The sequence below is a fragment of the Clinocottus analis genome, unplaced genomic scaffold, assembly GCF_023055335.1.
Source record: "Clinocottus analis isolate CAN_PGR_092001 unplaced genomic scaffold, fCliAna1.0.p SCAF_3, whole genome shotgun sequence".
NCBI classification, from domain to species: Eukaryota; Metazoa; Chordata; class Actinopteri; order Perciformes; family Cottidae; genus Clinocottus; species Clinocottus analis.
The window spans coordinates 1,811,219-1,831,902 of NW_027176042.1; the positions used below are offsets into that span (position 1 = coordinate 1,811,219).

The 20,684-nt window shown below is 46.0% G+C and overlaps 1 protein-coding gene across 2 annotated transcripts; it reads right to left on the minus strand.

The window, feature by feature from the left end:
* Nucleotides 1-12,078: 12,078 nt before the first annotated feature.
* On the minus strand, nucleotides 12,079-18,187 carry myorg (myogenesis regulating glycosidase). Of its 2 annotated transcripts, XM_068594794.1 has the most exons (3): nucleotides 18,120-18,187; nucleotides 14,025-14,356; nucleotides 12,079-13,948 (listed from the first exon to the last, which is right to left on the minus strand). In XM_068594794.1, exons 2-3 carry the CDS (start codon nucleotides 14,285-14,287, stop codon nucleotides 12,157-12,159), a joined length of 2,055 nt encoding a protein of 684 aa, XP_068450895.1. In that variant the 5' UTR covers nucleotides 14,288-14,356; nucleotides 18,120-18,187; the 3' UTR covers nucleotides 12,079-12,156. The 2 variants fall into 2 exon arrangements, with proteins under 2 accessions (XP_068450895.1, XP_068450896.1); XM_068594795.1 differs by lacking the exon at nucleotides 18,120-18,187 and having other exon boundaries at nucleotides 14,025-14,425.
* Nucleotides 18,188-20,684: the final 2,497 nt, after the last annotated feature.

Below are 20,684 nucleotides of genomic sequence, written 5' to 3' on the forward strand. Positions count from 1 at the left end.
AAGTTTCCTAAAGTCTTCAGCTGCACCTCCAGATGAAAACACCCGCATACCAAATAGATCGCCCCGCGTTTTCCTCCTCAAACTCTCTCAAATGTCGGTCGAAGCGAAGGCCTCGCAGAAGAGAGAGGAGGCTTTGAAGAAAGTGTGACAGAGCGCCATGAAAGCTGGAAACCTGCAGGAGCAGAGGGCCACGGCGAGGGCCGTCTCCTGGGTCTGCGAGAGAATAAGAAGGCCTGCAGGGCACGAAGGAAACGGGTCAATATCACAGTGTTTTCAGGAAGGAATATGGCTGTGTGTGTGTTTGAATAACACCCTGAGGGGGGTTATTGATCAGCACTCCAGCACGAGAAGGAAAGGTCCCGCAACGGCTTCAAATTGTTCCTAAATTGCTGTCAAATGAATGCCACTCACATTAGTGGGCTGCAATTGGAGGGAGAAGGAGGAAGAGGAGGAAGAGGAAGAAGTAGGCGTTGTTTTAATGTGCTGTTAAAATGTTTTTTTCCTCGTATCTGTGACCTTCTTGCTGTTCCCTGTAGATCTAAATATAGAAATATCCTGCTTATTATGCAGAATGTAGCACCTCACCAAAATAAAGTTCATCAACGCGGTCGTGTTAAGGCTCCGTTTCTTTAATAAACATCGCTAATGTTTCTTATCTGCTCGCCGCAGAAGAAACAACACAACCAGCCGGTGTGGGGACGGGAATTTTAATTTGAAAGAGTAGCTTTGCTCCCCCGAAAGCAGAGGACATGATATCCTGTAACGCTGAGGTTTCTTTCTGAGCGCTCAACCCAAATTAGAAATTTAGTCTCTCATCCTGGGATACGGACTCATTAATATTTATTGGTACTTTTACTTTGTCGGAAGACACTAAAAGTGGAGCCGTGACCCACTTTGGGTGATCCATACTCTGAGAATATCTATATATAAAGATATAATCAAGATTCAAGATGTTTTTACTGTCATAAGCACCGATAACAGTTATTCTATACAATAAAAAGATTATTCTGCTCGGTCCTCATAACACATAATTACAATGAACTTAAATAAAAATAAGGCGCAGAATATAAAAGTTTAAACAGTATTGCACAGAAGTATCGCTATGATGAATATGATCAAATATATTAATAGTATTTCTATGATAATATGATAACAGTATTGCTCGTTGTATCTTTATACACTTTGCTTTGCTACAATGTTGCAATGTGTCAGAAAGTTCAGGTGTTGATGGTATTTTGGGAGGACATTCTTGAGTATATATATATATATATAGAGAGAGAGAGAGAGAGAGAGAGAGAGAGAGAGAGAGAGAGAGAGAGAGAGAGAGAGAGAGAGAGAGAGAGAGAGAGAGAGAGAGAGAGGCCTGATAAACAGAGAGGGAATATGTGTTATCAAAGCAGCCAGAAGGGGATCAGCTCCCCTGTCCCCGTCCATATGTTACTCAGGTGATGTTCCATGACATCCATCTTGACTCAGACACCTGCCAGCCGGAGCTTCTAGCTCTGTTCCCCTGCACGTCCATCTGGACCGCCGCTGCCAGTGACAGCTGCGAAGAAACAGGACAAAAGTCATCGCCGCCAAATACGAAGAGAGAGAAAATAGTCCCTGCACCGGTTGCGGGTGTTTTCCCAGCGTTGCTGTTGTGTCTTTGTGCTGGTATGAAGCGAGCTGTTCCTGTTGGAAACGAGCTTTAACGACGTGTTCCTTCATCCCAGCTTGAACGGAGAGCTCGGCTGTGATTGTGAGCAGCTCCCTGTCTGTTAAAGATGGATCAGCAGGCGAGACAAGGAGAGGAATAACAGAGGAAACAGAGGAGGAAGGAGAAAAGCTGTTTTGTCCCTGTCGCCCTATTAATTTGAGTAGAACTAGGAAATGCCTGCAGGATTAAATGTGCTACTCCCACAGCTTTTTCCCCCCTCTTATTCTCTCTCTCCCTCCCTCCGAGTCCAAATTAAAGGATGGGGCGGGTGGGTGGAGGGGGCCGGGTGGGGCAATTGGAGGAGGGTGGAAAAAGAGAAGAAAGGTGTTAATTGCTTGCCAATCGATAATTCTATAATTACTTTGTGACAAATGGCTGGCCGGCGGTGCTAGGGTAGGTTCAGGGGGAGGAGGGGGGAGGGAGGGAGGGTGGAGGGGGGGGGGGGGTGGAGCGTGGTCAGTGGGTGGGGATGTTAAAAAGGGATTGGCCATGATCAGGAACGGAAATATTTGCTTTTGTGCCTACAAGCCTGGCCGCCCCGGGGATCTGTGACAGGGAATTTATGTCAGGTTTTAAAAAACGTGAAGCCGAGGCTCCCTGGAGAGGACGGCTGTACACACACACACACACACACACACACACACACACACACATAATGACACACACTACACAAAGTGCTTTCTTTACCTCCTCAGATTGACTGCGTTAGCAGAGCCGCAGCACACAAAGACACAGCGAGCATGAAAGAATATTTAAGATACTTCTGGCAGATTATCATTTTTGCACCATTAAATTGTCAGAGCGACTCCGGAGCAGAGCGCTGCTGTCAGACGGGGGGGAGGAAAAAAACCCCGCTGCGAGTGGTCCGAATTTGGCTAGAAGACTTTGAGTCGACTCCCGCCTGTCACAGTTCAGTATCTCCCAATCACAGTTTCATTATGCCGGCCAGCCGTGAAGTGATGGGAGTCTCTTCCCGCCGCGGGGGGGAGAGGATGGGGGGGGGAGGGGCTTCAGGCAGACGGCAGGTGGGCTATCTGGAGACCTGTACAGGTCAGGGCGCCGTGACACCTGGCGCCCCCCCCCCCCCCCCCTCCTCCCTGCTGCTCCGGCCGGGAGAGGGGCGGGGTCAGAGAGGGCCAACTGGAGATTGATGGCCCACCTTCACTCGTGTCAAATCACCTGTCAGCACGTCCCTGGCATTGAATCCATTCTGTTCGAGGCCACCATTAACCTTGGACCAGTTGGATTCATTCCCTCTCTCCGTGGACCCGACCCCCCCCCCCCCTCCCCCCCTCCTCACCCCCTCCCCCCCTCAACCTTTGTCTACTTCAGCTGCCAAACTAGTTACGGGCCTCAACTTTTATCACGTTCGCTTCCATCCACGCCGACGACTTTTTAAAACCGGGAAGAGAAGTCGACGCCGAGCCGCTTACGCTTTCTCACCCCCCCGCCCCCCATTACCCTCCACCCCCTCTCCCCCCGAAGTCTGCAGGTGATTATCGGGAAACAATAAGACTTCTCCGTCGCGTGCCATCGATCTTGCGCCGTATTGATCCAAAGTATTTTGTGAGCCCGCCGGTCCACCCCTCCACTCCGCCACTGCGCACACTTTTCAGCAAATGCATTGTCGTTGTGACATCACCGGAGTTTGATATTGTATGTATGATCCGTCCATAGATGAAGCACGGTCATGAGCAGATGTTTGATCATTTCACAGGCCTATAAAAGGGTGATTGGGCTGCCAGTGGCCGCTGTAATATTGATTGATGGCGGGCAGGTGGGGGCCACAGCGCTGCCCTCAGACAGACTCTGTTTATTTATACAGTCTGCCGTCTGCCCGCCTCGCCGCCACGGGGCCGCGTTCGCCGAATTTACAGTCATCAGGAGAGAGTGAATATGCTAATGAGGCCGCGCGGCCCCGAGGAGAAGCTACAACATGTTCAACGCAAACTTTTCCACGGACGTACGGGTCGTGTCGGGCGGGATCGCGTCAAACATTCGCCACCACGACCGAGCCGCAGTACCCTACTGTCTCCTGGGACACACACACACACACACACACACACACACACACCCAGTAATGAGACACAGTAATGATTGTCTTTGAGTGTTTGCTCTTGATTCGCTCATGTATATCGCAGATATTATTGTTCTGGTTGCCCGGCCTTAGGGGGTATTAAGGTGTATAAGGGACAACTTTACCCATCACATGGATGATGTCATCACATGGATGATGTCATCACATGGCTGACGTTCCGGCCATCAAGATCCACAAAGACATTGAAGATCTCCACCAAGAGGTCAAGAGGTTGGAACAACGCAGGACCGTCGAGCCAGAAAAAAACAACTTGTTGACAGAAAGCGACAGTTTTATCCTCGGAGACGTTGCGCCGTGCGTTGCCTTCGAGGTGCTGGACGGCAACCTTTGGGATTTGGAGGCGCAGAGACGGCTCCTCTGACTCTTAATGACGCCCGTCGCGTAGCTAGCCAGTAGCCGTCAGCTAGCTGTAGCATCTGAAGAGCATTGCACCTTTTTAGAACTTTTTTTTTATTTTATTTTTTTTAAATAACACAATTTACCAGATTTCCAGATGCCATAAACAGCCCAGCTGTTTGGAGATATGATGAGAAGAAAACTATGATTCATATTATTGTAATCTCGAGATAACAAGAAAGCAAAGTTTCCTCATATTACCTCAAATGTTTGGATCAAATCATCTGCCTGAAAAGTATTCAAACAGCCCAGATGGAGCCGACAAAGACACACACATGTCTGGTTTTCATAATAAAATATTAATAACATACGTATATGCAAATAAGTTGAAGTGGAGTGTGTATTGTCAGGATGTTGAGATCAAACCTGTAACTTACTGAGTGATCAAACATGCTAATGTAGTTCATTTACACGTTAGCTTCTTTACAGTAGCGCTGTAATAATGGCAACAGAAGATCATAAAATGCTGTTGAACATGCAAATGAAGCTTTATTGTTTTATCTTCTTCTTCTTTGCGTCATACAAGGTGTCCGCCATGACGTCAGCATCTTCTATCAGACGCTGGACTTCCTGTAAAGTCCTGATGAAATCCTGCAACATATAAAGCGTCAGCGCCTCCACCCGACTGCTGTGGCACAAAAAGAGAGCGAGTCGACAGATCCTCTCCACCCCATTGAAGATGCTGAATACTGAACTTCTTCTTCCATTCCAGCTTCCTAAGCTTTGAAGGCGCCGGCCGGTTGGATGCCGGCCGGCGGCCTCGTGCAGCTCGTCTCCTGCTTCCCGCTGAAGCGAGCGGCGTGCAGCTCCGGGGATCGGCCTCGGCGTCCTCGACGGGAGTGCGTGTGCCACCGAGTGTTTGGCCTGTCCGCCCGAACGGCGCCGCGGGGCCTCAGATCAGTGGCATTGGCCGGCCCCGGGGCGGCGGCGGCGGCGGCGGCGGCGAGTGGCTGGCGCTCCGCTGCGCACGCGGCGGCCCTCCAGATGGATGTCGGGACGCGCCGGCGAGGCCACGGGGCTGAAAATCCCATCAAGCGGCAGTTCCAGGCTCTTGCACCGAGAAGATGAAGCGCGCCGGCACGCCAGGGGACACGGGCCAAAACCCTCCTGCCCCCCCCCCCCCCCCCTCCCTCTCAACCCATATCCCTTCATGCTCCTCTTGCCTTCCTCCCCTTCGTTCATCTCTCCCCCTTTTTTTTCTCCCTCCATCCTTCCACTGGAGAAGACTGCGAGCCCAACCAGCCAGAATATGGAGTGTGACCCTCGGGGTCCGTGGCCCTCGCTTGTTAAATAAAGGAGCTGACTGGCTGATGGATAGACCCTCAGCAGTCCCCTGCACCTCGCGTGTTCTCCGGTTCGCCGCCTTATATATGAATCCTTTGTCGGGCCCGGGCCTGTGTTAGCGTTTGTTAAATGCAGCGTTTGATGGATGGCACCAATTTTCCTCCAAAACCCAGATGAGCCACCTAAGCACCTTTCTCCCTCCCTCGGCCTCTCCCCAGGTAAACCCCAGGAGCGCGAGGGGGGACGGCGGCGCTCTGAAACCGTATCAATCAAACAACCTCGTGCACGGCCGCCGCCGCCGCCGCCGCCGCCGCCGCCGCAGCGCAATGTTTCAATTATGCATCTGTTCCTCGGCGGCTGACTTTTCCTTCACCCTCTCGCCCGCGAGGCCCAGAGGACGCGCCCCGACTGTCCTCCTCCCCCGTCGGCCCTAATTGTTTTGTTTAAGCGTGTCTGTTGCCTTCGTGCTTCTCTTTAAAGTGTGTTTCCTCGCTGCAGAGACTCAGGAGACGTTTCTGTTCACCGGCCACACCGAGAACTTTACCGACTGTCTGCTGCCACTTTACACCAAATGTCTGCTCGTTTTATCAGTTTTACAACCAACGGAGTTTGGTTTTTAGAGTAAGAGCAGAATATTTGTCAATATATATATAGTTATAGTTATAGTTATATATATATATATATATATATATATATATATATATATATATATATATATATATATATATATATACGTATATATATAGATATATAGATATATATAGAGATATATATATAGACAAATATATATTCTGTAGAATATTCTGCAATTATTCTAAATATATATATAGATATATATATATATATATATATATATATAGATAGTATGTATTTTAGAATAATTGCAGAATATTTGTATGTATACACATATATATATATATATATATATATATATATATATATACTTCTGTGTGTACTTCTGCAGTGTGTACTCCTGCAGTGTGTACTTATGCAGTGTGTACTTATGCAGTGTGTACTTCTGCAGTGTGTACTTATGCAGTGTGTACTCCTGCAGTGTGTACTTCTGCAGTGTGTACTTCTGCAGTGTATACTTCTGCAGTGTGTACTCCTGCAGTGTGTACTTCTGCAGTGTGTACTTCTGCAGTGTGTACTTCTGCAGTGTGTACTTCTGCAGTGTGGTACTAAACTCAGTCATGAAGTGAACCGACAACAGCGTCATCGTCTCCGCTCCGTGACGTCATCGTCTCCGCTCCGTGATGTCATCGTCTCTGCTCCGTGACGTCATCGTCTCTGACCTCACCGCTCGGTGCCGAGCAGCCACCGACCGGAGGAGAGAGAAATACACACAAACAGATGCGAGACAAGTCTCGGGGGTGTCGGGTTCATTTGTTACCTCGCGAGGACAGACACACTGCTGTCACACACTCTGCTGTCACACACACTGCTGTCACACACACTGCTGTCACACACACACCAGATGCAAGGTCCGGAGTTGGGGAGGGAAGGTCTCGGGTTAAGGACAGAGACTCTGGCTCCCAGCAGAGGCAGCCGAGGGGTTAATCCCCTGTGAACGCTCGTCCTGGCTCCAAGGAGCTCGAGTGCTTTTTAATAAAAGCTGCTGCTTATTCATCATAGTCTGTCTCTTGTTCATTTTATAATTGTGATCCAACAGCAACTTCCATGATGGATTCAGGAGTTTTAATGTTTGGCTTTCAATCTTTCTTTCTTTTTAATAAGTTGTTTGTGATATATATTATTCATTGTGGCGGGATTAAGCCGGACAAAGTGCAACATAAATTAAAGTTATGTTATGTCAAATCATTGGCACTTTAATTCACAAAAACATACATTACAACGCGGTGATTAAATAATTCATTTTTACATCCAGTTTTTGATCGAGGTCGTTATTTAAATTACAAACAACTGAGGACAAAAGATGCGTCTACTGTTGTGTGTTTTATGATTGTTTTTCAGCATTCTCTCTGTGTGTAACATATATATATATATATATATATATATATATATATATATATATATATATATATATATATATATATATATATATATATATATATATATATATGTCTTACTGGGAGGACAGACAGCAGACTCGTGGAAGGTACTTGAGACACTCTGGCTCTGAACCAGAACAACTGGCGTCTCTCGGCTGCAGATGGACTCGCAGGTGGGCTCACAGGTGGGGAAGGAAGGAGGAGAGGAGCTCTGCCAGTTTTGTGTCCTGCTCCGTGTGTGTGTGTGTGTGTGTGTGTGTGTGTGTGTGTGTGTGTGTGTGTGTGTGTGTGTGTGTGTGTCTAACATCTGGACGACGGTCCACTGACATGTCAGAGAGAGGAGTCTGGGTGAAGCTACACTGCACCCTTCTGGACGTCTGCAGCACCACAAGACACAACACCAGAGGCTTCATGTTGTGTATTTGAGTGTGTAGCGTGAACTCTGTGGTAACGTCTGTGTGTTGTGATGTTTTCTGTTCTGCAGAGTATAAACATGCAGATGCACAGGCAGTGTGCTCTCATGTGGTCTGACATCAGAGCTCCACTTGGTCTTGTCTTCTTCCTCCTCATGTGGTCAAACATATAAATGTCTTATTCTTCATCATACGGTGTCAATCAAACCTAAACGCTTCCTCCCTGTCGTCATGTGTGTGGCGATGGGCAGCGTCTATAAACCACCAGATGTTTGTCTGTAATGTTGAAGACTTTCTCACAGCTCGCTGGGATTCATGTCTGAGAAACTTTCCTCCGCCTGCGAGCGAAACAAACGAGCAGAGACACTTTGATCCTCGAAGTCTGTTCATTTTCATCTGGATTGAGAACTTAACACGGTGAAAACTGTGGACCAATTTTGTCCTTTTCCCTGTTTGAGACGTCGTAGGAATCCCAAATTAATTCTTATACTTGTGTTTATTGTATGTATTTGTTCAGCAAAGTCTTGAAAAAAAATGTAAGTCTGCAAAAAAAAAGACATTTTGATGATAACTATGAACATCCAGCATGATATGAACCAGATTCCCCAAAAATGCCTGCTGGAGCGTCAATAAGACACCTTTTTGGAAAGATTAGCACCTAAAGAATCAGAATCTGCAACAAAAATCACAATAAAACAAAGTATTGTGCTGTTAGGAAGGAGTTTCAGTCAAAAAAACTATTTTTTATTTATTTTTTTCGTATTTTATACCAAAAGATTGTCTGAATGGGGCATGCTGGGTCTTAAAATTGCCGCGGGAGGATTTTCGCACACAGTTACCAAAGGGTTAAACTCTCCTCCTGAACTAGAAAGACATTTTCCACAACAAACGTCTGCACTCGTACACGTGCATGCTGTTTCCTCCACTCCATCAACATTATGCTCCTCTATTTAAATTGAACAGTTAAAAACAATAAAGCACCTCAACACATGAAGAGACTCACACGCCTGACAAATACACATTAAAGCCCTCATTACTTTGGCGTGACATGGTGTTTTTTCCCTCATCCCTCCTCCTGGAAATTGCCCTCAAAGCTCCGACATAAATAACTTGTCCCGCCCGTGAAAAGACGGGCGGGAGCAAACAATATGATTGCAGAAAGCAAACCGACAAATAATATTGATCCCCGCAACACACGGACGGCTAATCGATGGATGTGTGTCCTCCCCGCACAGGCTGCGAGTCCGGATCGATCCCGAAAGAAAGATGAGGCATCGGCAAATAAAGTGAAGCAGCTCTTAAGCATCTCCCGCTGCTTTGAAACGCAACGAATTCCCCAAAAAAACCTTTGAAAGATCGACTCCAGCTGGAAGAAGATGGCGCTTCAGGCTCTAAGAATAAATAGTGTTGCCGTTGCCTCCTGCTGACGTTTATCCTTCTTGTTCCTTTGGCGTGGGCTCATTTCATATCGCTTGCTCTCTGTCCTCACGCCACCAGCCTCCAGATGATGTATTGATCCCGGCGCAGACTCCAAATAACCCGCGCGATTGGTTCACGGCGTCGTCCTCATCGGCCCGTGATGAGCCGGCGCCAGGAGTTGGGAAAAAGTCCCTGAAGGGCGTCTGTTTCCATATCGGACTGATGGGACCATTAGTTTCCATGTGTTGAGAGGTTACAGGTTGTTATTGGCTCACCGGCCGCGCGGGCGGGTTCCTGACCTCGAGGTAACCTTTTGGAAACCATTTTAAGTCCCAGCATGCCCCATTCAGACAATCTTTTGGCTTAAAATACGTAGTTTTTTCCATTTTTGAAAGTTTTTTGACTGAAACTCCTTCGTAACAGGACAAGATTTTGTTTTATTGTGATTGTTGTTGCAGATTCTGATTCTTTAGGTCGTAATCTTTCCAAAAAGGTGTGTTATTGACGCTCAAGGAGGCTTTTTTGTGGAATCTGGCTCATATCATGCTGGATGTTCATAGTTATGATCAAAATATCTTTTAAAAGTGATTTTTTTGCAGATATACATTTTTTTCCCAAGACTTTGATGAACAAATACATACAATAAACACAACTATTGTAATTAATTTGGGGTTCCTACGACAACTCAAACAGGGGAAAGGAGGTCTTTTAAAGTCCGGGTTAATGTCCATGTGTCTTCTTGTGTTTTACGTGCAGGTGTGTGAGAAAGTAAAAGGCATTCGTGGCGCCAATAGTGCATTAGTGTAATTATTGTATTCAAATGAAGCACAACACAAATGCTCACGGACTTAATTTTGTTTTAATGCATTCATACAAAAACAACACGCATAAAATACGCATCTCTCAGCTGAACTTTGTGCAACGTTGAGCTGCAGAATCTGGAGGCTCTCGCAGGTCGAAGCAGCCTTCAGGGCGAGGTGTGCAGCCGCTCCGCCTCGTCAGAACAAGACGGCCTCGAGACGGGAATAACCCGAGAGGTTGGCCCGGACGCCGAGTGAGAAGAGCTATAAATAGCCAGCGTTGTCGTGTCAGAAGGCACAAACAAAAACCCCACGAGGTCAACCCGCATGCCACACAGACAGCGTCAAACATTAAAAAAGCATCAGCCAACCAGACTATTGGACGTTTCCTTTTCCTTATTTCACATAAACGCGTTACGTTTTTCATCAAATCTCAACAAGGTTTTAAAAAAGGAGGAAAATGTTCCACGCTCCTAGTTGTTTTCTTTATTGCTTTCATTTTGAAATAAGTCACTTATCGAGGAGACAATCAATACCAGTTTCCTCTGTTTGTCTGCAGAAATCACCCGATGCGCTGAGGGCGTTGTGTTTTACACGCGAGCAGAATATTAAATGATATTTAGTGGCGCCATGCAACCGCACATGAAGGGTTACCTCGCCCCATTAAGGGTTAAATTAACACAACATATCACCTAATAAATGTGCAATACAATCAACGTAAAATATTCAATATATAGCTTAGCAACAAATGACGTGGAGTACGTGGCAGTAAATATGAACACGAGGCACTTAGACGTCACAAAGTATTCCTGTCAACAAAACACGAGCTGACAAAATACATTGTCGCATTTAATTTGATCATTAAAAGCTAAATTCATTGCACCCATAGACTTCCATTCTGCATACCGAGCAGCTGTAAAGTAACCGGACCGTTATTGTGTCCATGCGTTACACACTGCAGCTGTTTTGCTGGATTTGGACTCAGCAAAGACTCAACAAAGACTCTTTAAAACACACCAGAAAACGCTGTTACCTGAGGAGGAGCATCAAATATTTAGTGCCTAATAAAAGGCATCTTTTCCTGGACTACGAGTTGTTACATGACACTGCGTTCCAGCGGTGAGATCACATGCAGTTTGTAACGATTAAACTTCAAGTGAAGCATAAAACCAGACTTCCTGAGAAGCGTCTGGCAGCAGAGGAGGAGAGGAGTCATTAGTGTCAGAGGGAAGTGGGACATCTCCGTCCATTGGACGTTAATAGAGAAGCTTTCATGTGAACTTCACCTGCAGAACGGACCTGCAGTCTTGAACGCACTTAATTCACAGTTTGCATATTCCCTTTTTGACAGATGTTTCATCCACGTGGCGTTAAAGGGAGACTGTTCATACTGTCAGTCTGGAAGCACCAGAAGCTCATGGGTTCAACTTTAAACACACAAAATGCAGTTTAACTGACATTATTGTGCGACATTACATTCATCAGTTAGCAGAAGTTGCACAGTCTCTCTTTAAAAACCCCGCGCACTGAAACCATCTACACGTCCATTAAACCACAAACAATATAGATATATTCATATAAAGATGATCCATCCACTTTTTGCAATGAAAGACATTTCTTTCACATTTGTGATGTTATGTAGTTATATTTTTTTTAAAGATTTGTCCAAGAACTGTTTCTTAGAAGCATGAAAGCACAATTGCCTCATTGAGATGTTTAACCTCCATGAGGCTTTCCTGGATGAAGAACCCTTTAAAAAAAATTTAAAAAATAAAAAGATTTTTAAAAGAAAATTCTAAAAACGTTTCAAAAAAAAAAAAAAAAATTCTAAATAAATTTCAAAACAATTATTAAAAAAAATATTTTTTTAAATGTATTTGAAAAAAAATCTAAAAATGTATTTAAAAAAAAATATTTTAAAAAAAAGTCAATTTAAAAAAAAAAGAAAAAAAGCTAAATGTGTTACGCTTGTTTTACAAGCAAATTGCAGCGGAGGTTCATTCATCCATCTGTTCGGCGGTGCGTCCCCGTCCTGCTACACCCAAACAAAGTACGCAATTTCATCCAGGTCCACCGGATAGTCGGTGAGATGCAGCGGCTCCTTGATGTCAAACCTCTCCCCCTTGTAGCTCCTCCAGTGGCCGGCCGGCAGGTAGATGTCCCGCTCCTGCTTCCCGGGCTCCAAAACCGGGGCCACCATGAGGTCGTCCCCGATCAGGAACTGGGAGTCGATCTTGTAGGCCGTCTCGTCGCCGGTGGCGATCCACCACAGCGGCCGTATGATGGGGTCCCCGGTGTCCAGCACCTCGCCGGCCAGCTCCAGGACCCGCGGCGCCACGATGCTCTCGTGGAGCGCCGTGTACTTCCGGGCGATTTCCACCACCTCGTTGTCGTAGGCCCACGGCGGGATGGAGAACTGCATGGACGGCATGAAGGCCGACAGCTCCAGCCAGCGGATGTAGAGCTCCCGGTCGGGCAGCGCGCCTTTCCCGTCCGTGCGGTTCAGGTACGCGTTCCCCCCGATCATGTCGGGCAGAATGAACTGGTAGCCCAGGATGCTGATGGTGAGCACGGTGGGGATGAGCGACTTGAGGCCCAGCTCGTAGCCCCAGACGGAGTCTCGGTCGATCGGTCGGAAGAAGCAGGATATGTTCTGGGACTGGTAGCCGCTGCGCAGCTCCGCCCTGTCGTTGTAGGGGATCGCCATCTCCGTGTAGCGTCGGGTGAAGAAGCTCGGGTCCTTGATGGGCGTCCTGGTGCTGAACTTCCACGGCAGGTAGCTGGTCTCCCCGGCGTCGAACTTGAAAGACGACACGCCGTACCTGGAGCGCAGCGAGCGGAGCCGCGAGGAGAACCAGTCGCGGGCCTCCGGGTTGGTGAAGTCCAGAATGCCGCCGATGCCGTTCCACCACTGCACCATGGCCGGCAGGCGGCCCGTCGGCTCCCGGACGAACAGCTCGCGCTCCACGCACGCGTGGAAGTTCTCCGAGTCGTAGTTCACGAAAGGGTGGATCCACAGCGACACCAGGAAGCCGTCGGCCTTCAGGCTCTGGAACATGGACGAGGCGTTGGGGAACTTGTCCCGGTCGAACTCGAACTCCCCGTAGCGCCTGGTGTAGCGGTCGTCCACCTCCAGGTGGCTGCAGTTGAACTTGTGCTTGCGAATGTCGGCGGCGTACGCCAGCACTTTCTCCTGGTCGATGTCGGTCTTGTGGAGCGCCCACGTCGACCAGATGGGGTGGCGGAACATGGCCTTGGCCGGCACTTTGTTGGGCTTGTTGAAGTACCGGCGGACCATGTACTTGTGTATGGACGTCACGTCCAAGCCCACGCACACCCGGTAGCTCAGCTCCGCGCACGGCGCCTCTCCCGGGTTGGGCTTGAAGGGGCTGTCGTTGTAGCGCGCCTGGAAAGACATGGTCTTCTCCGTGTCGTTCCAGCCCAGGTGGAACGGCACCGAATTATTGATCTTGATGGCCGTGGCGTTGGACGATAGCCAGTAGCTCTCCAGGATCCCGCCAAACTCGTTGCGGTTGGCGTAGATGTCGCTGGTGACGAAGGGCTTGGGCGCCTGCTGGCCGTGGATGGAAACCGGCCAGTGTTGGATGGCCGACACCGCGCCGCCGTACCAGTGGGCGAACGTGTACGTCATGGCGTGCTCCACGGGAATGTCGGGCGCCAGCTCCTCCCAGCGCACGCGGTAGCATTGCACCGTGTCTTTGGGCCGCACGGTCTCGATGAAGAAGTTGAGCTTCCTGTCGGTGGTGCGGCCGCAGCTCAGGAGCTCCCCTTCCTTGGAGCAGGAATCCAGATCCAGCGTGCCCGACCTGCCCGGATTTACAGGGAAATACATTTGTAAGCAAAATATCTCTCGGCACACACATTCCACGAAGAAATGCTCACCTGAAGTCCATCCTGAAAACAATGGACCCTCCCTGGTTGCGGATAATGTAGCCGTCTTTGTTCAGATCCAGGAGCTCAGTCTTCAGCAGCTCGGCCTTGCGCAGAGAGGCGATGTAATAACACCACGCGGTCACCGCCGCGATCACCAGCACCAAGCCGATGACGCCGGCGCCGACCAGGGGTCGCGTGTCCTTGCTGTGCTTCTGCTTGGGGATGACATCCGTGTCGGTGCCTCCAGCTCCTCCGGGAACGACTTGGTACATGACTAGAGCGGATCTGAGAGCTGCCAAAGATCAGAGGAAGGTTTTCCAGGGACGAGTGTTGCACTCGGCCTTCAGGAGAGAGAAACAGGTTTGAGTCAGTGTCAAGGTCTTCACGCAGTGTTTGCTCTTCTTATCTCAGATGGGTTCACAAAGAGGTTCATAAAGGAACAGAGAGGTTTCCTGTGCGAGCGGTGTGTGTACTATGGAAGACCATTACCGGCATTTTTTTTTTTTTTAAAGTCGTAATTATGAGATAAAAAGTCAGTATTATGAGATTAAAAAGTCATAATGATAAAAAAAGTTATCATTATGAGATAAAAAGTCATTATTATGAGATTAAAAAAAATATTATGAGATAAAAAGTCACGATTATGAGATAAAAAGTCATTATTATGAGATAAAAAGTCTAAATTATGGGATAAAAAGGCATTATTATGAGATAAAAAGTCTAAATTATGGGATAAAAAGGCATTATTATGAGATAAAAAGTCTAAATTATGGGATAAAAAGTCATTATTATGAGATAAAAAGTCTAAATTATGGGATGAAAAGTCATTATTATGAGATAAAAAGTCTAAATTATGGGATAAAAAGTCATTATTATGAGATAAAAAGTCTAAATTATGGGATAAAAAGTCATTATTATGAGATAAAAAGTCTAAATTATGGGATAAAAAGTCATTATTATGAGATAAAAAGTCTAAATTATGGGATAAAAAGTCATTATTATGAGATAAAAAGTCATTATTATGAGATAAAGTCATAATGATGAAAAAAGTTATTATTAAGAGATAAAGTCATAATTACAAGATAGAAAGACAAAATTATGAGATAAAAAGTCATTATTATGAGATAAAAAGTCCAAATTATGAGATAAAAAGTCATAACATAAAAAAAATATTATTATGAGATATAAAGTCCAAATTAGGAGATAACAAGTCAAAATTAGGAGATAAAAAAGTTATTATTGTAAGATAAAAAGTCAAAAATACGAGATAAAAAGTCATAATAATGAGATAAAAAGTTGAAATTATGAGATTAAAAAGTCATTATTATGAAATAAAAAGTCTCGTTCGTGTACAGAACGTTCACCTCATGTTGCTAACATGTTCTGTTTAAAAACAACTTTAAAACCTGTGAACTACCAGAGACATGGAGGAGAAGAGGAAGGAGGAGGAGGAGGAGGAGGAGGAGGAGGAGGAGGAGGAGGAGGAGGAGGAGGAGGAGGAGGAGAGTCGGAGTAAAGCCTGGTTACATTTCCAGCTCCATGCTCTGCATCGCTGCTCCGTGTGACTCCGCCGCACTCGGAGGCATTACACCGTCAGGATGTAAACTTTAAAGATGTGTCTGAGATTTAACAAAACAAATCTACTGCCAATTACCCCGTAAGAGGATGAAGTGCTCGTTCCCCGCACTGATTCTAACATACGAGTTCAACTGAAAGAAAGACTCATTTGTATGGGAGGACGTAGAGGAGCAGGAAAAAGGGGATTTGGGCCTTAAAGCTACGCCAACGCCGGGAAGGACAGCGAGGAATACTAAACCCTGCGCTCCATCACGCCAGAGCAACACCACTGGAAGGAACCGGGTTCCTTCGAGCCAAAAGAACAAACATTTGGACGTCGGTTGTGCATTTTGAACTCCCAGCAGACTCCCGGCGGACGCCGTGTGGGTAATCAACGAGCTGACGGTAGTTATTGTGGATCCAGCTAATCAGAATAGATTAAATTAAGGCGCTCGGCGCTCTCTGCGCGTCCCGTTTGCTGACTAGTCCTGACGGCATTGACCCTGTGCGGTCGGGCGCTGGCAGCGAGGGTCGATAATAAAAAATGCTTCCTATTAATTAGCAATCTAATTGACTAATCCTGTGTTCAACCACCCTGAGTATGGATCCCTCCAACAACAGGAGTGATAACACGAGCCGTCATTATTTACCAGAGGACGAACTGTTGGTAACGTGCAGATCGACCGCAGGAAGATTTACTGATTTATTTGTTTACGGGTTTTTCCCCCAGCATTTCTTTTTTTATAGAAAAGTGCAGCAACAGATGGAATAACTCAACATTTTACAATATATGATTCATGAAATTCATCACATCAGGCTACAACTAACGACTGTTTTAATTATTATTCATCATGATGTTAACTTTCTGAATTATTTGTTTTGTCTCTGAATACGTAATGATTATAAGATTTTTTTAAAAGTCATCATTATGAGATAAAAAGTCATAATTATGAGATAACAAGTCATAATTATAGATAAAGTCATAATTATGGATAAAAAGTCATAATGAGATTTAAAAAAAAAGTCATTATTGTGAGATAAAAAGTCATAATTATGAGATAAAAAGTCATTATTGTGAGATAAAAAGTCATAATTATGAGATAAAAAGTCATTATTGTGAGATAAAAAGTCTCCTTATTAATCATCATGATGATAACTTTCTCAATTATTTGTTTTGTCTATAATATTATATAAAAACTGGGTCATATATTCAGCTTTTTAAATTCTATTAATCAACCAACAGATTATTTATTTATTAAAACAAGAAAATCAGGGTTACAACCAACAATATATATGTTTTATTGATTTTTTTTTATTGACTAACCAAAACTCAAACATATTTAGTTTAGTTCATATTTAGTTCTGGCCGGTGATCGGAGCGCAATGCATGCTGGGTAGATTTGTGTCTCACGAGAGCGAGGTGGCTCTCCATGGAAAAATCTTATTTCATAGTTGTAATTCTTAATTGTTGACTATTAGTCTCATGTTTAATCTGAAAACTTGTGTGTTTGATAATAATAATAAAGTTTATTTATACAACACGCATCAAATCAAGTAGGAATGTATTTTACTGGCAGACATGAAAAGGTTGCAGCTACATGCACATTTCTACATAAATACATATTTATAAACACTAATAAACTAATTAATCATCGCAGCTCTACAGCAAACAATTACAGAGGAAGCTGGAGCCTGAAAGTGCTTTTTTATCTGTTTTTTCTTCTCTTTTTGTGCATAAAACACAATCAAAAAAGCAGCAGTGGGCTCCTACAGTGACCTACTGAACATCTCATAAAGACCACATGATGAAGGACCATCATAACCAGTCGCTGCCTCGGTGTTGCTCCCGCGCGAAGAGGCTCCTGGGAACTCAAACGGGTTTTTCTCGGTGTGAAAATGTCCAGACTGGCGCACATTTTGCGTGTTTACGGTGCGATCGGTGGATTCATATCTGCCTCTTCAGCCGATTCATATCCACTCCGACGTGGAGGAAACAAACACAGAAGCGCTGATGCAGCCGGAACAGAAGTCTGAGAGACTCTCCACACGTCAAGGCACGCGGGTAGGGCGTGTGTGTGTGTGTGTGTGTGTGTGTGTGTGTGTGTGTGTGTGTGAGAGTGATTGTGTGTGTGTGTGAGTGTGTGTGGCATGTCACAGCGCACTGATAAGGCAACGCTGGATATGAGTTACAGGCCCATAGTGCTGAGTACACGTTTACAGAGCAACGACCTCCACTTTGAGTGTGTGTGTGTGTGTGTGTCTGCGCGAGACTCACTGCCTATTGTGCACATTTATGTGTTTAATACACAAAAACGCACACAAACAAGTTTATGAGCTACAGAAAAACAATCCCGAGTCTCTGCTGATACTCGCGCACGTTGGAGCAGCCCGCAGGCTGTCGAGCCACGGAGTTAACGGACATAAATAAATAAATAAATGAATAAATAAGCAGAGATCCGCGTCAGTAAAGTTGCATTATAGTCTCGGTCACGCGCGCCGGTCCGCGTTCACGGTCCCGGCTGTGGAGGAAGAAGAGTTTGAGCCTACCGGTCAGCAGCAGCAGCCTCTCGGCTCCAAAGGCGCAACTTTGTTTGCCGCAGTTCACAGAAAGAGACCCAAGACATGCATGTTGTTGTCCACGCCCAGCGCATCATGGGAAATGTAGTCCAGCGGCGGAGGGGCGGGACGCTTTATTGACTCTCTCTGCAGAGATGATGAGTTTTACAGGACGGTGGTTTTCTAGAGCTGCACAGTGCGCAACAACACACTTTAAAGAAGTGCAATTAGCAAAAGTTACAAAGAAAAAAACACACACGTTGCTATTTCTGTGGGGATATATCTGTGCTATATTTTGTCATCACTATAAATGACCTATAATAATGACCGTAATAAATATTTAATCCCCCCGTGTAAAGCACTATTCCTGTTTTTACCGTCTAATCACGCAATAAAGAACTCCTATATCAAATGTATGAAATTATCTTTCTAATAGCGGGATAAAATGTTAATGCCACAGACCGTTACACATTAGGGCCGCGGTGCCTCGTTCCATTTGATCGCCACGAGGCCCCGATGGGGAGATCTTTGCTGCTGATTTAGTACTAAATTGTAAAAGCGGCCGCGGCCGTATGTAGGGAGATAATGACGGGCGGAGGTGCGGCCCACAGTTGCATTATTCATTCTTACACCTTGTCTCGCTGGGTTAATTAGTGGAGAATTAAACAACAGTGAAGTTAATGACGTCCTGGAGGAGCCGTGCGGGGCCCCTGGTCCCCTTCTCCCGCAGCCGGGGCCGTAATGGTCCTAACGAAGGCCTTCAGACACAAACTCCGGGTGGATGATGTAGTGTCCCGCCTGGTACGGCTTCACCACATGGAAGCAGCTGCAGCACCCGCTGTGGAGGGAGAGAGAACATTAGACCTCCCTTTCATCTAATTAAAGTTTGTCATCATTTGCACCGATAGCGCATGGATGCTACAGCTAGCGCTGGACCTCCGGTGCTGTGTCCCTGCAGAGCGCCGTGGAGGGCTGCTGGTTTGCGGCCTGGTCCGAAGCGGAGCTCCTGCATGTTGCCTGTGAAAGATAATGTCATTTCGTCGGCGCTCGGTAATGTACGTTGGCATTAAAAGCCTAGTGAAGAGGTCAGAGGTCACTCTCACCTCAGCAGCTGAGCTGAGAGTGGATAAGCGGTCCTCTGATGACTCAGTCGACCATGCAAAGATAAAGAAAAGCTATCACGGTGTACTCAGAGTCATGTATGGAGGCAAATTAATGTCAAAAATAGAGAGCGCAAATGAGCTCCAACAAGCGCACAAATCAAACAGTTGTGTGTCTGTTGCCTGCTCGCTCTCTCTCTCTCTCGCTCTCTCTCTCTCTCTCTCTCTCTCTCTCTCTCTCTCTCTCTCTCTCTCTCTCGAGTGGATTTTCTTTTTGACAGTACGTCACCGTCGTGTCTCTACATCTCATTGGACTAAAGTTTCGGTAAAAAGCTTCTTTTTTTGCATTCGAGCTCATTTGCGCTCTCTTAATATGACGTCAGTTTGCCTCCATGCACCTGGACCGCAGGTGCAGCTCATCTGCGGCTACCTGGTTGGCTTCAGTCCGGCGTCGGGCGGCTGCAGGTGCTGCAGGCCGCCAGCAGAGGGCAGCGCTCGCCCCGCGGCCGGGCTGACGAGGGCCGCGTGGGTCTCCACCGTGTCCGGACACGTCGTGAGTGGACTGTGGAATGATAGATGTCTCACAGGGGGGAGGGGCGGCCGGCCGGCGCCCGCGGGGGGCGAGGGGTGCAGCGGGCGGGGGGGCCGCGGGGGCGCGCGCCACGAGCCCGAGCCCGGCAGAAGGCTGCGGGGGAACAGGAAGTCCTGGAAAAGCAACACTGCATATCACATTTAATATGGTTTATTCACGTGTGTATGTGTTTCTTTATTCTCATTGTGCCCACGTGGCCCAAAATAAATCTACTTTTGAATATTTAAAACATGTTTTATACATTTTAAAATATATCAAAAGTATACTGTGGTATACTCAAAAATATACATTAAAAAATGATATACTTTAAGTAAAAGGTCTGTGCAATTACTCAAATACAATATTTTCAAATATATGTTTTGCATATTTTAAAATGTATGCTCCAAATTAGCATTGAAAAAAATATTTAAAGCACATTTGATGAATACAGATTTGAAATAGACCACATCTTTTTATATTTTAAGTACTATTTGAGAAGTGTACTTTCTGAAAATATATAAAAAGTATAAAAAAAGTCACGCTTTCACCTATTTTAATAATTGCACTTTCAACACACTTTCATAATAATTGTCGTTACTTTCAACCAGATCTCTCTCAGCACTCAGGAAGTAAAGAGCGTTCTGGTTTTGAAACGTTTTTTATTTTCCTAAATGGCTTTCCAATTAGTGTGATCATCATTATTATGCCCCCTCCCCCATCCACACACACACACACACAAACACACACACACACACACACACTCCCGCTCCCTTCTCCTTTTCACAGTGGGCTAACACTCTCTGTTTTTAGCTGTTTACTCCGTGTCAGGATGAATAAACAGTCAGGGAGGAAGTCCTGAATAATAGATGTTCTGCAGCTTTCACC

Coding starts and splice junctions, on each gene's coding strand:
- myorg (XM_068594794.1), bottom strand. CDS start 14,287: ATGTACCAAGTCGTTCCCGGAGGAGCTGGAGGCACCGACACGGATGTC. Junction 13,949..14,024: donor GTTTTCAGGATGGACTTCAG/GTGAGCATTTCT, acceptor AAATCCGGGCAG/GTCGGGCACGCTGGATCTGG.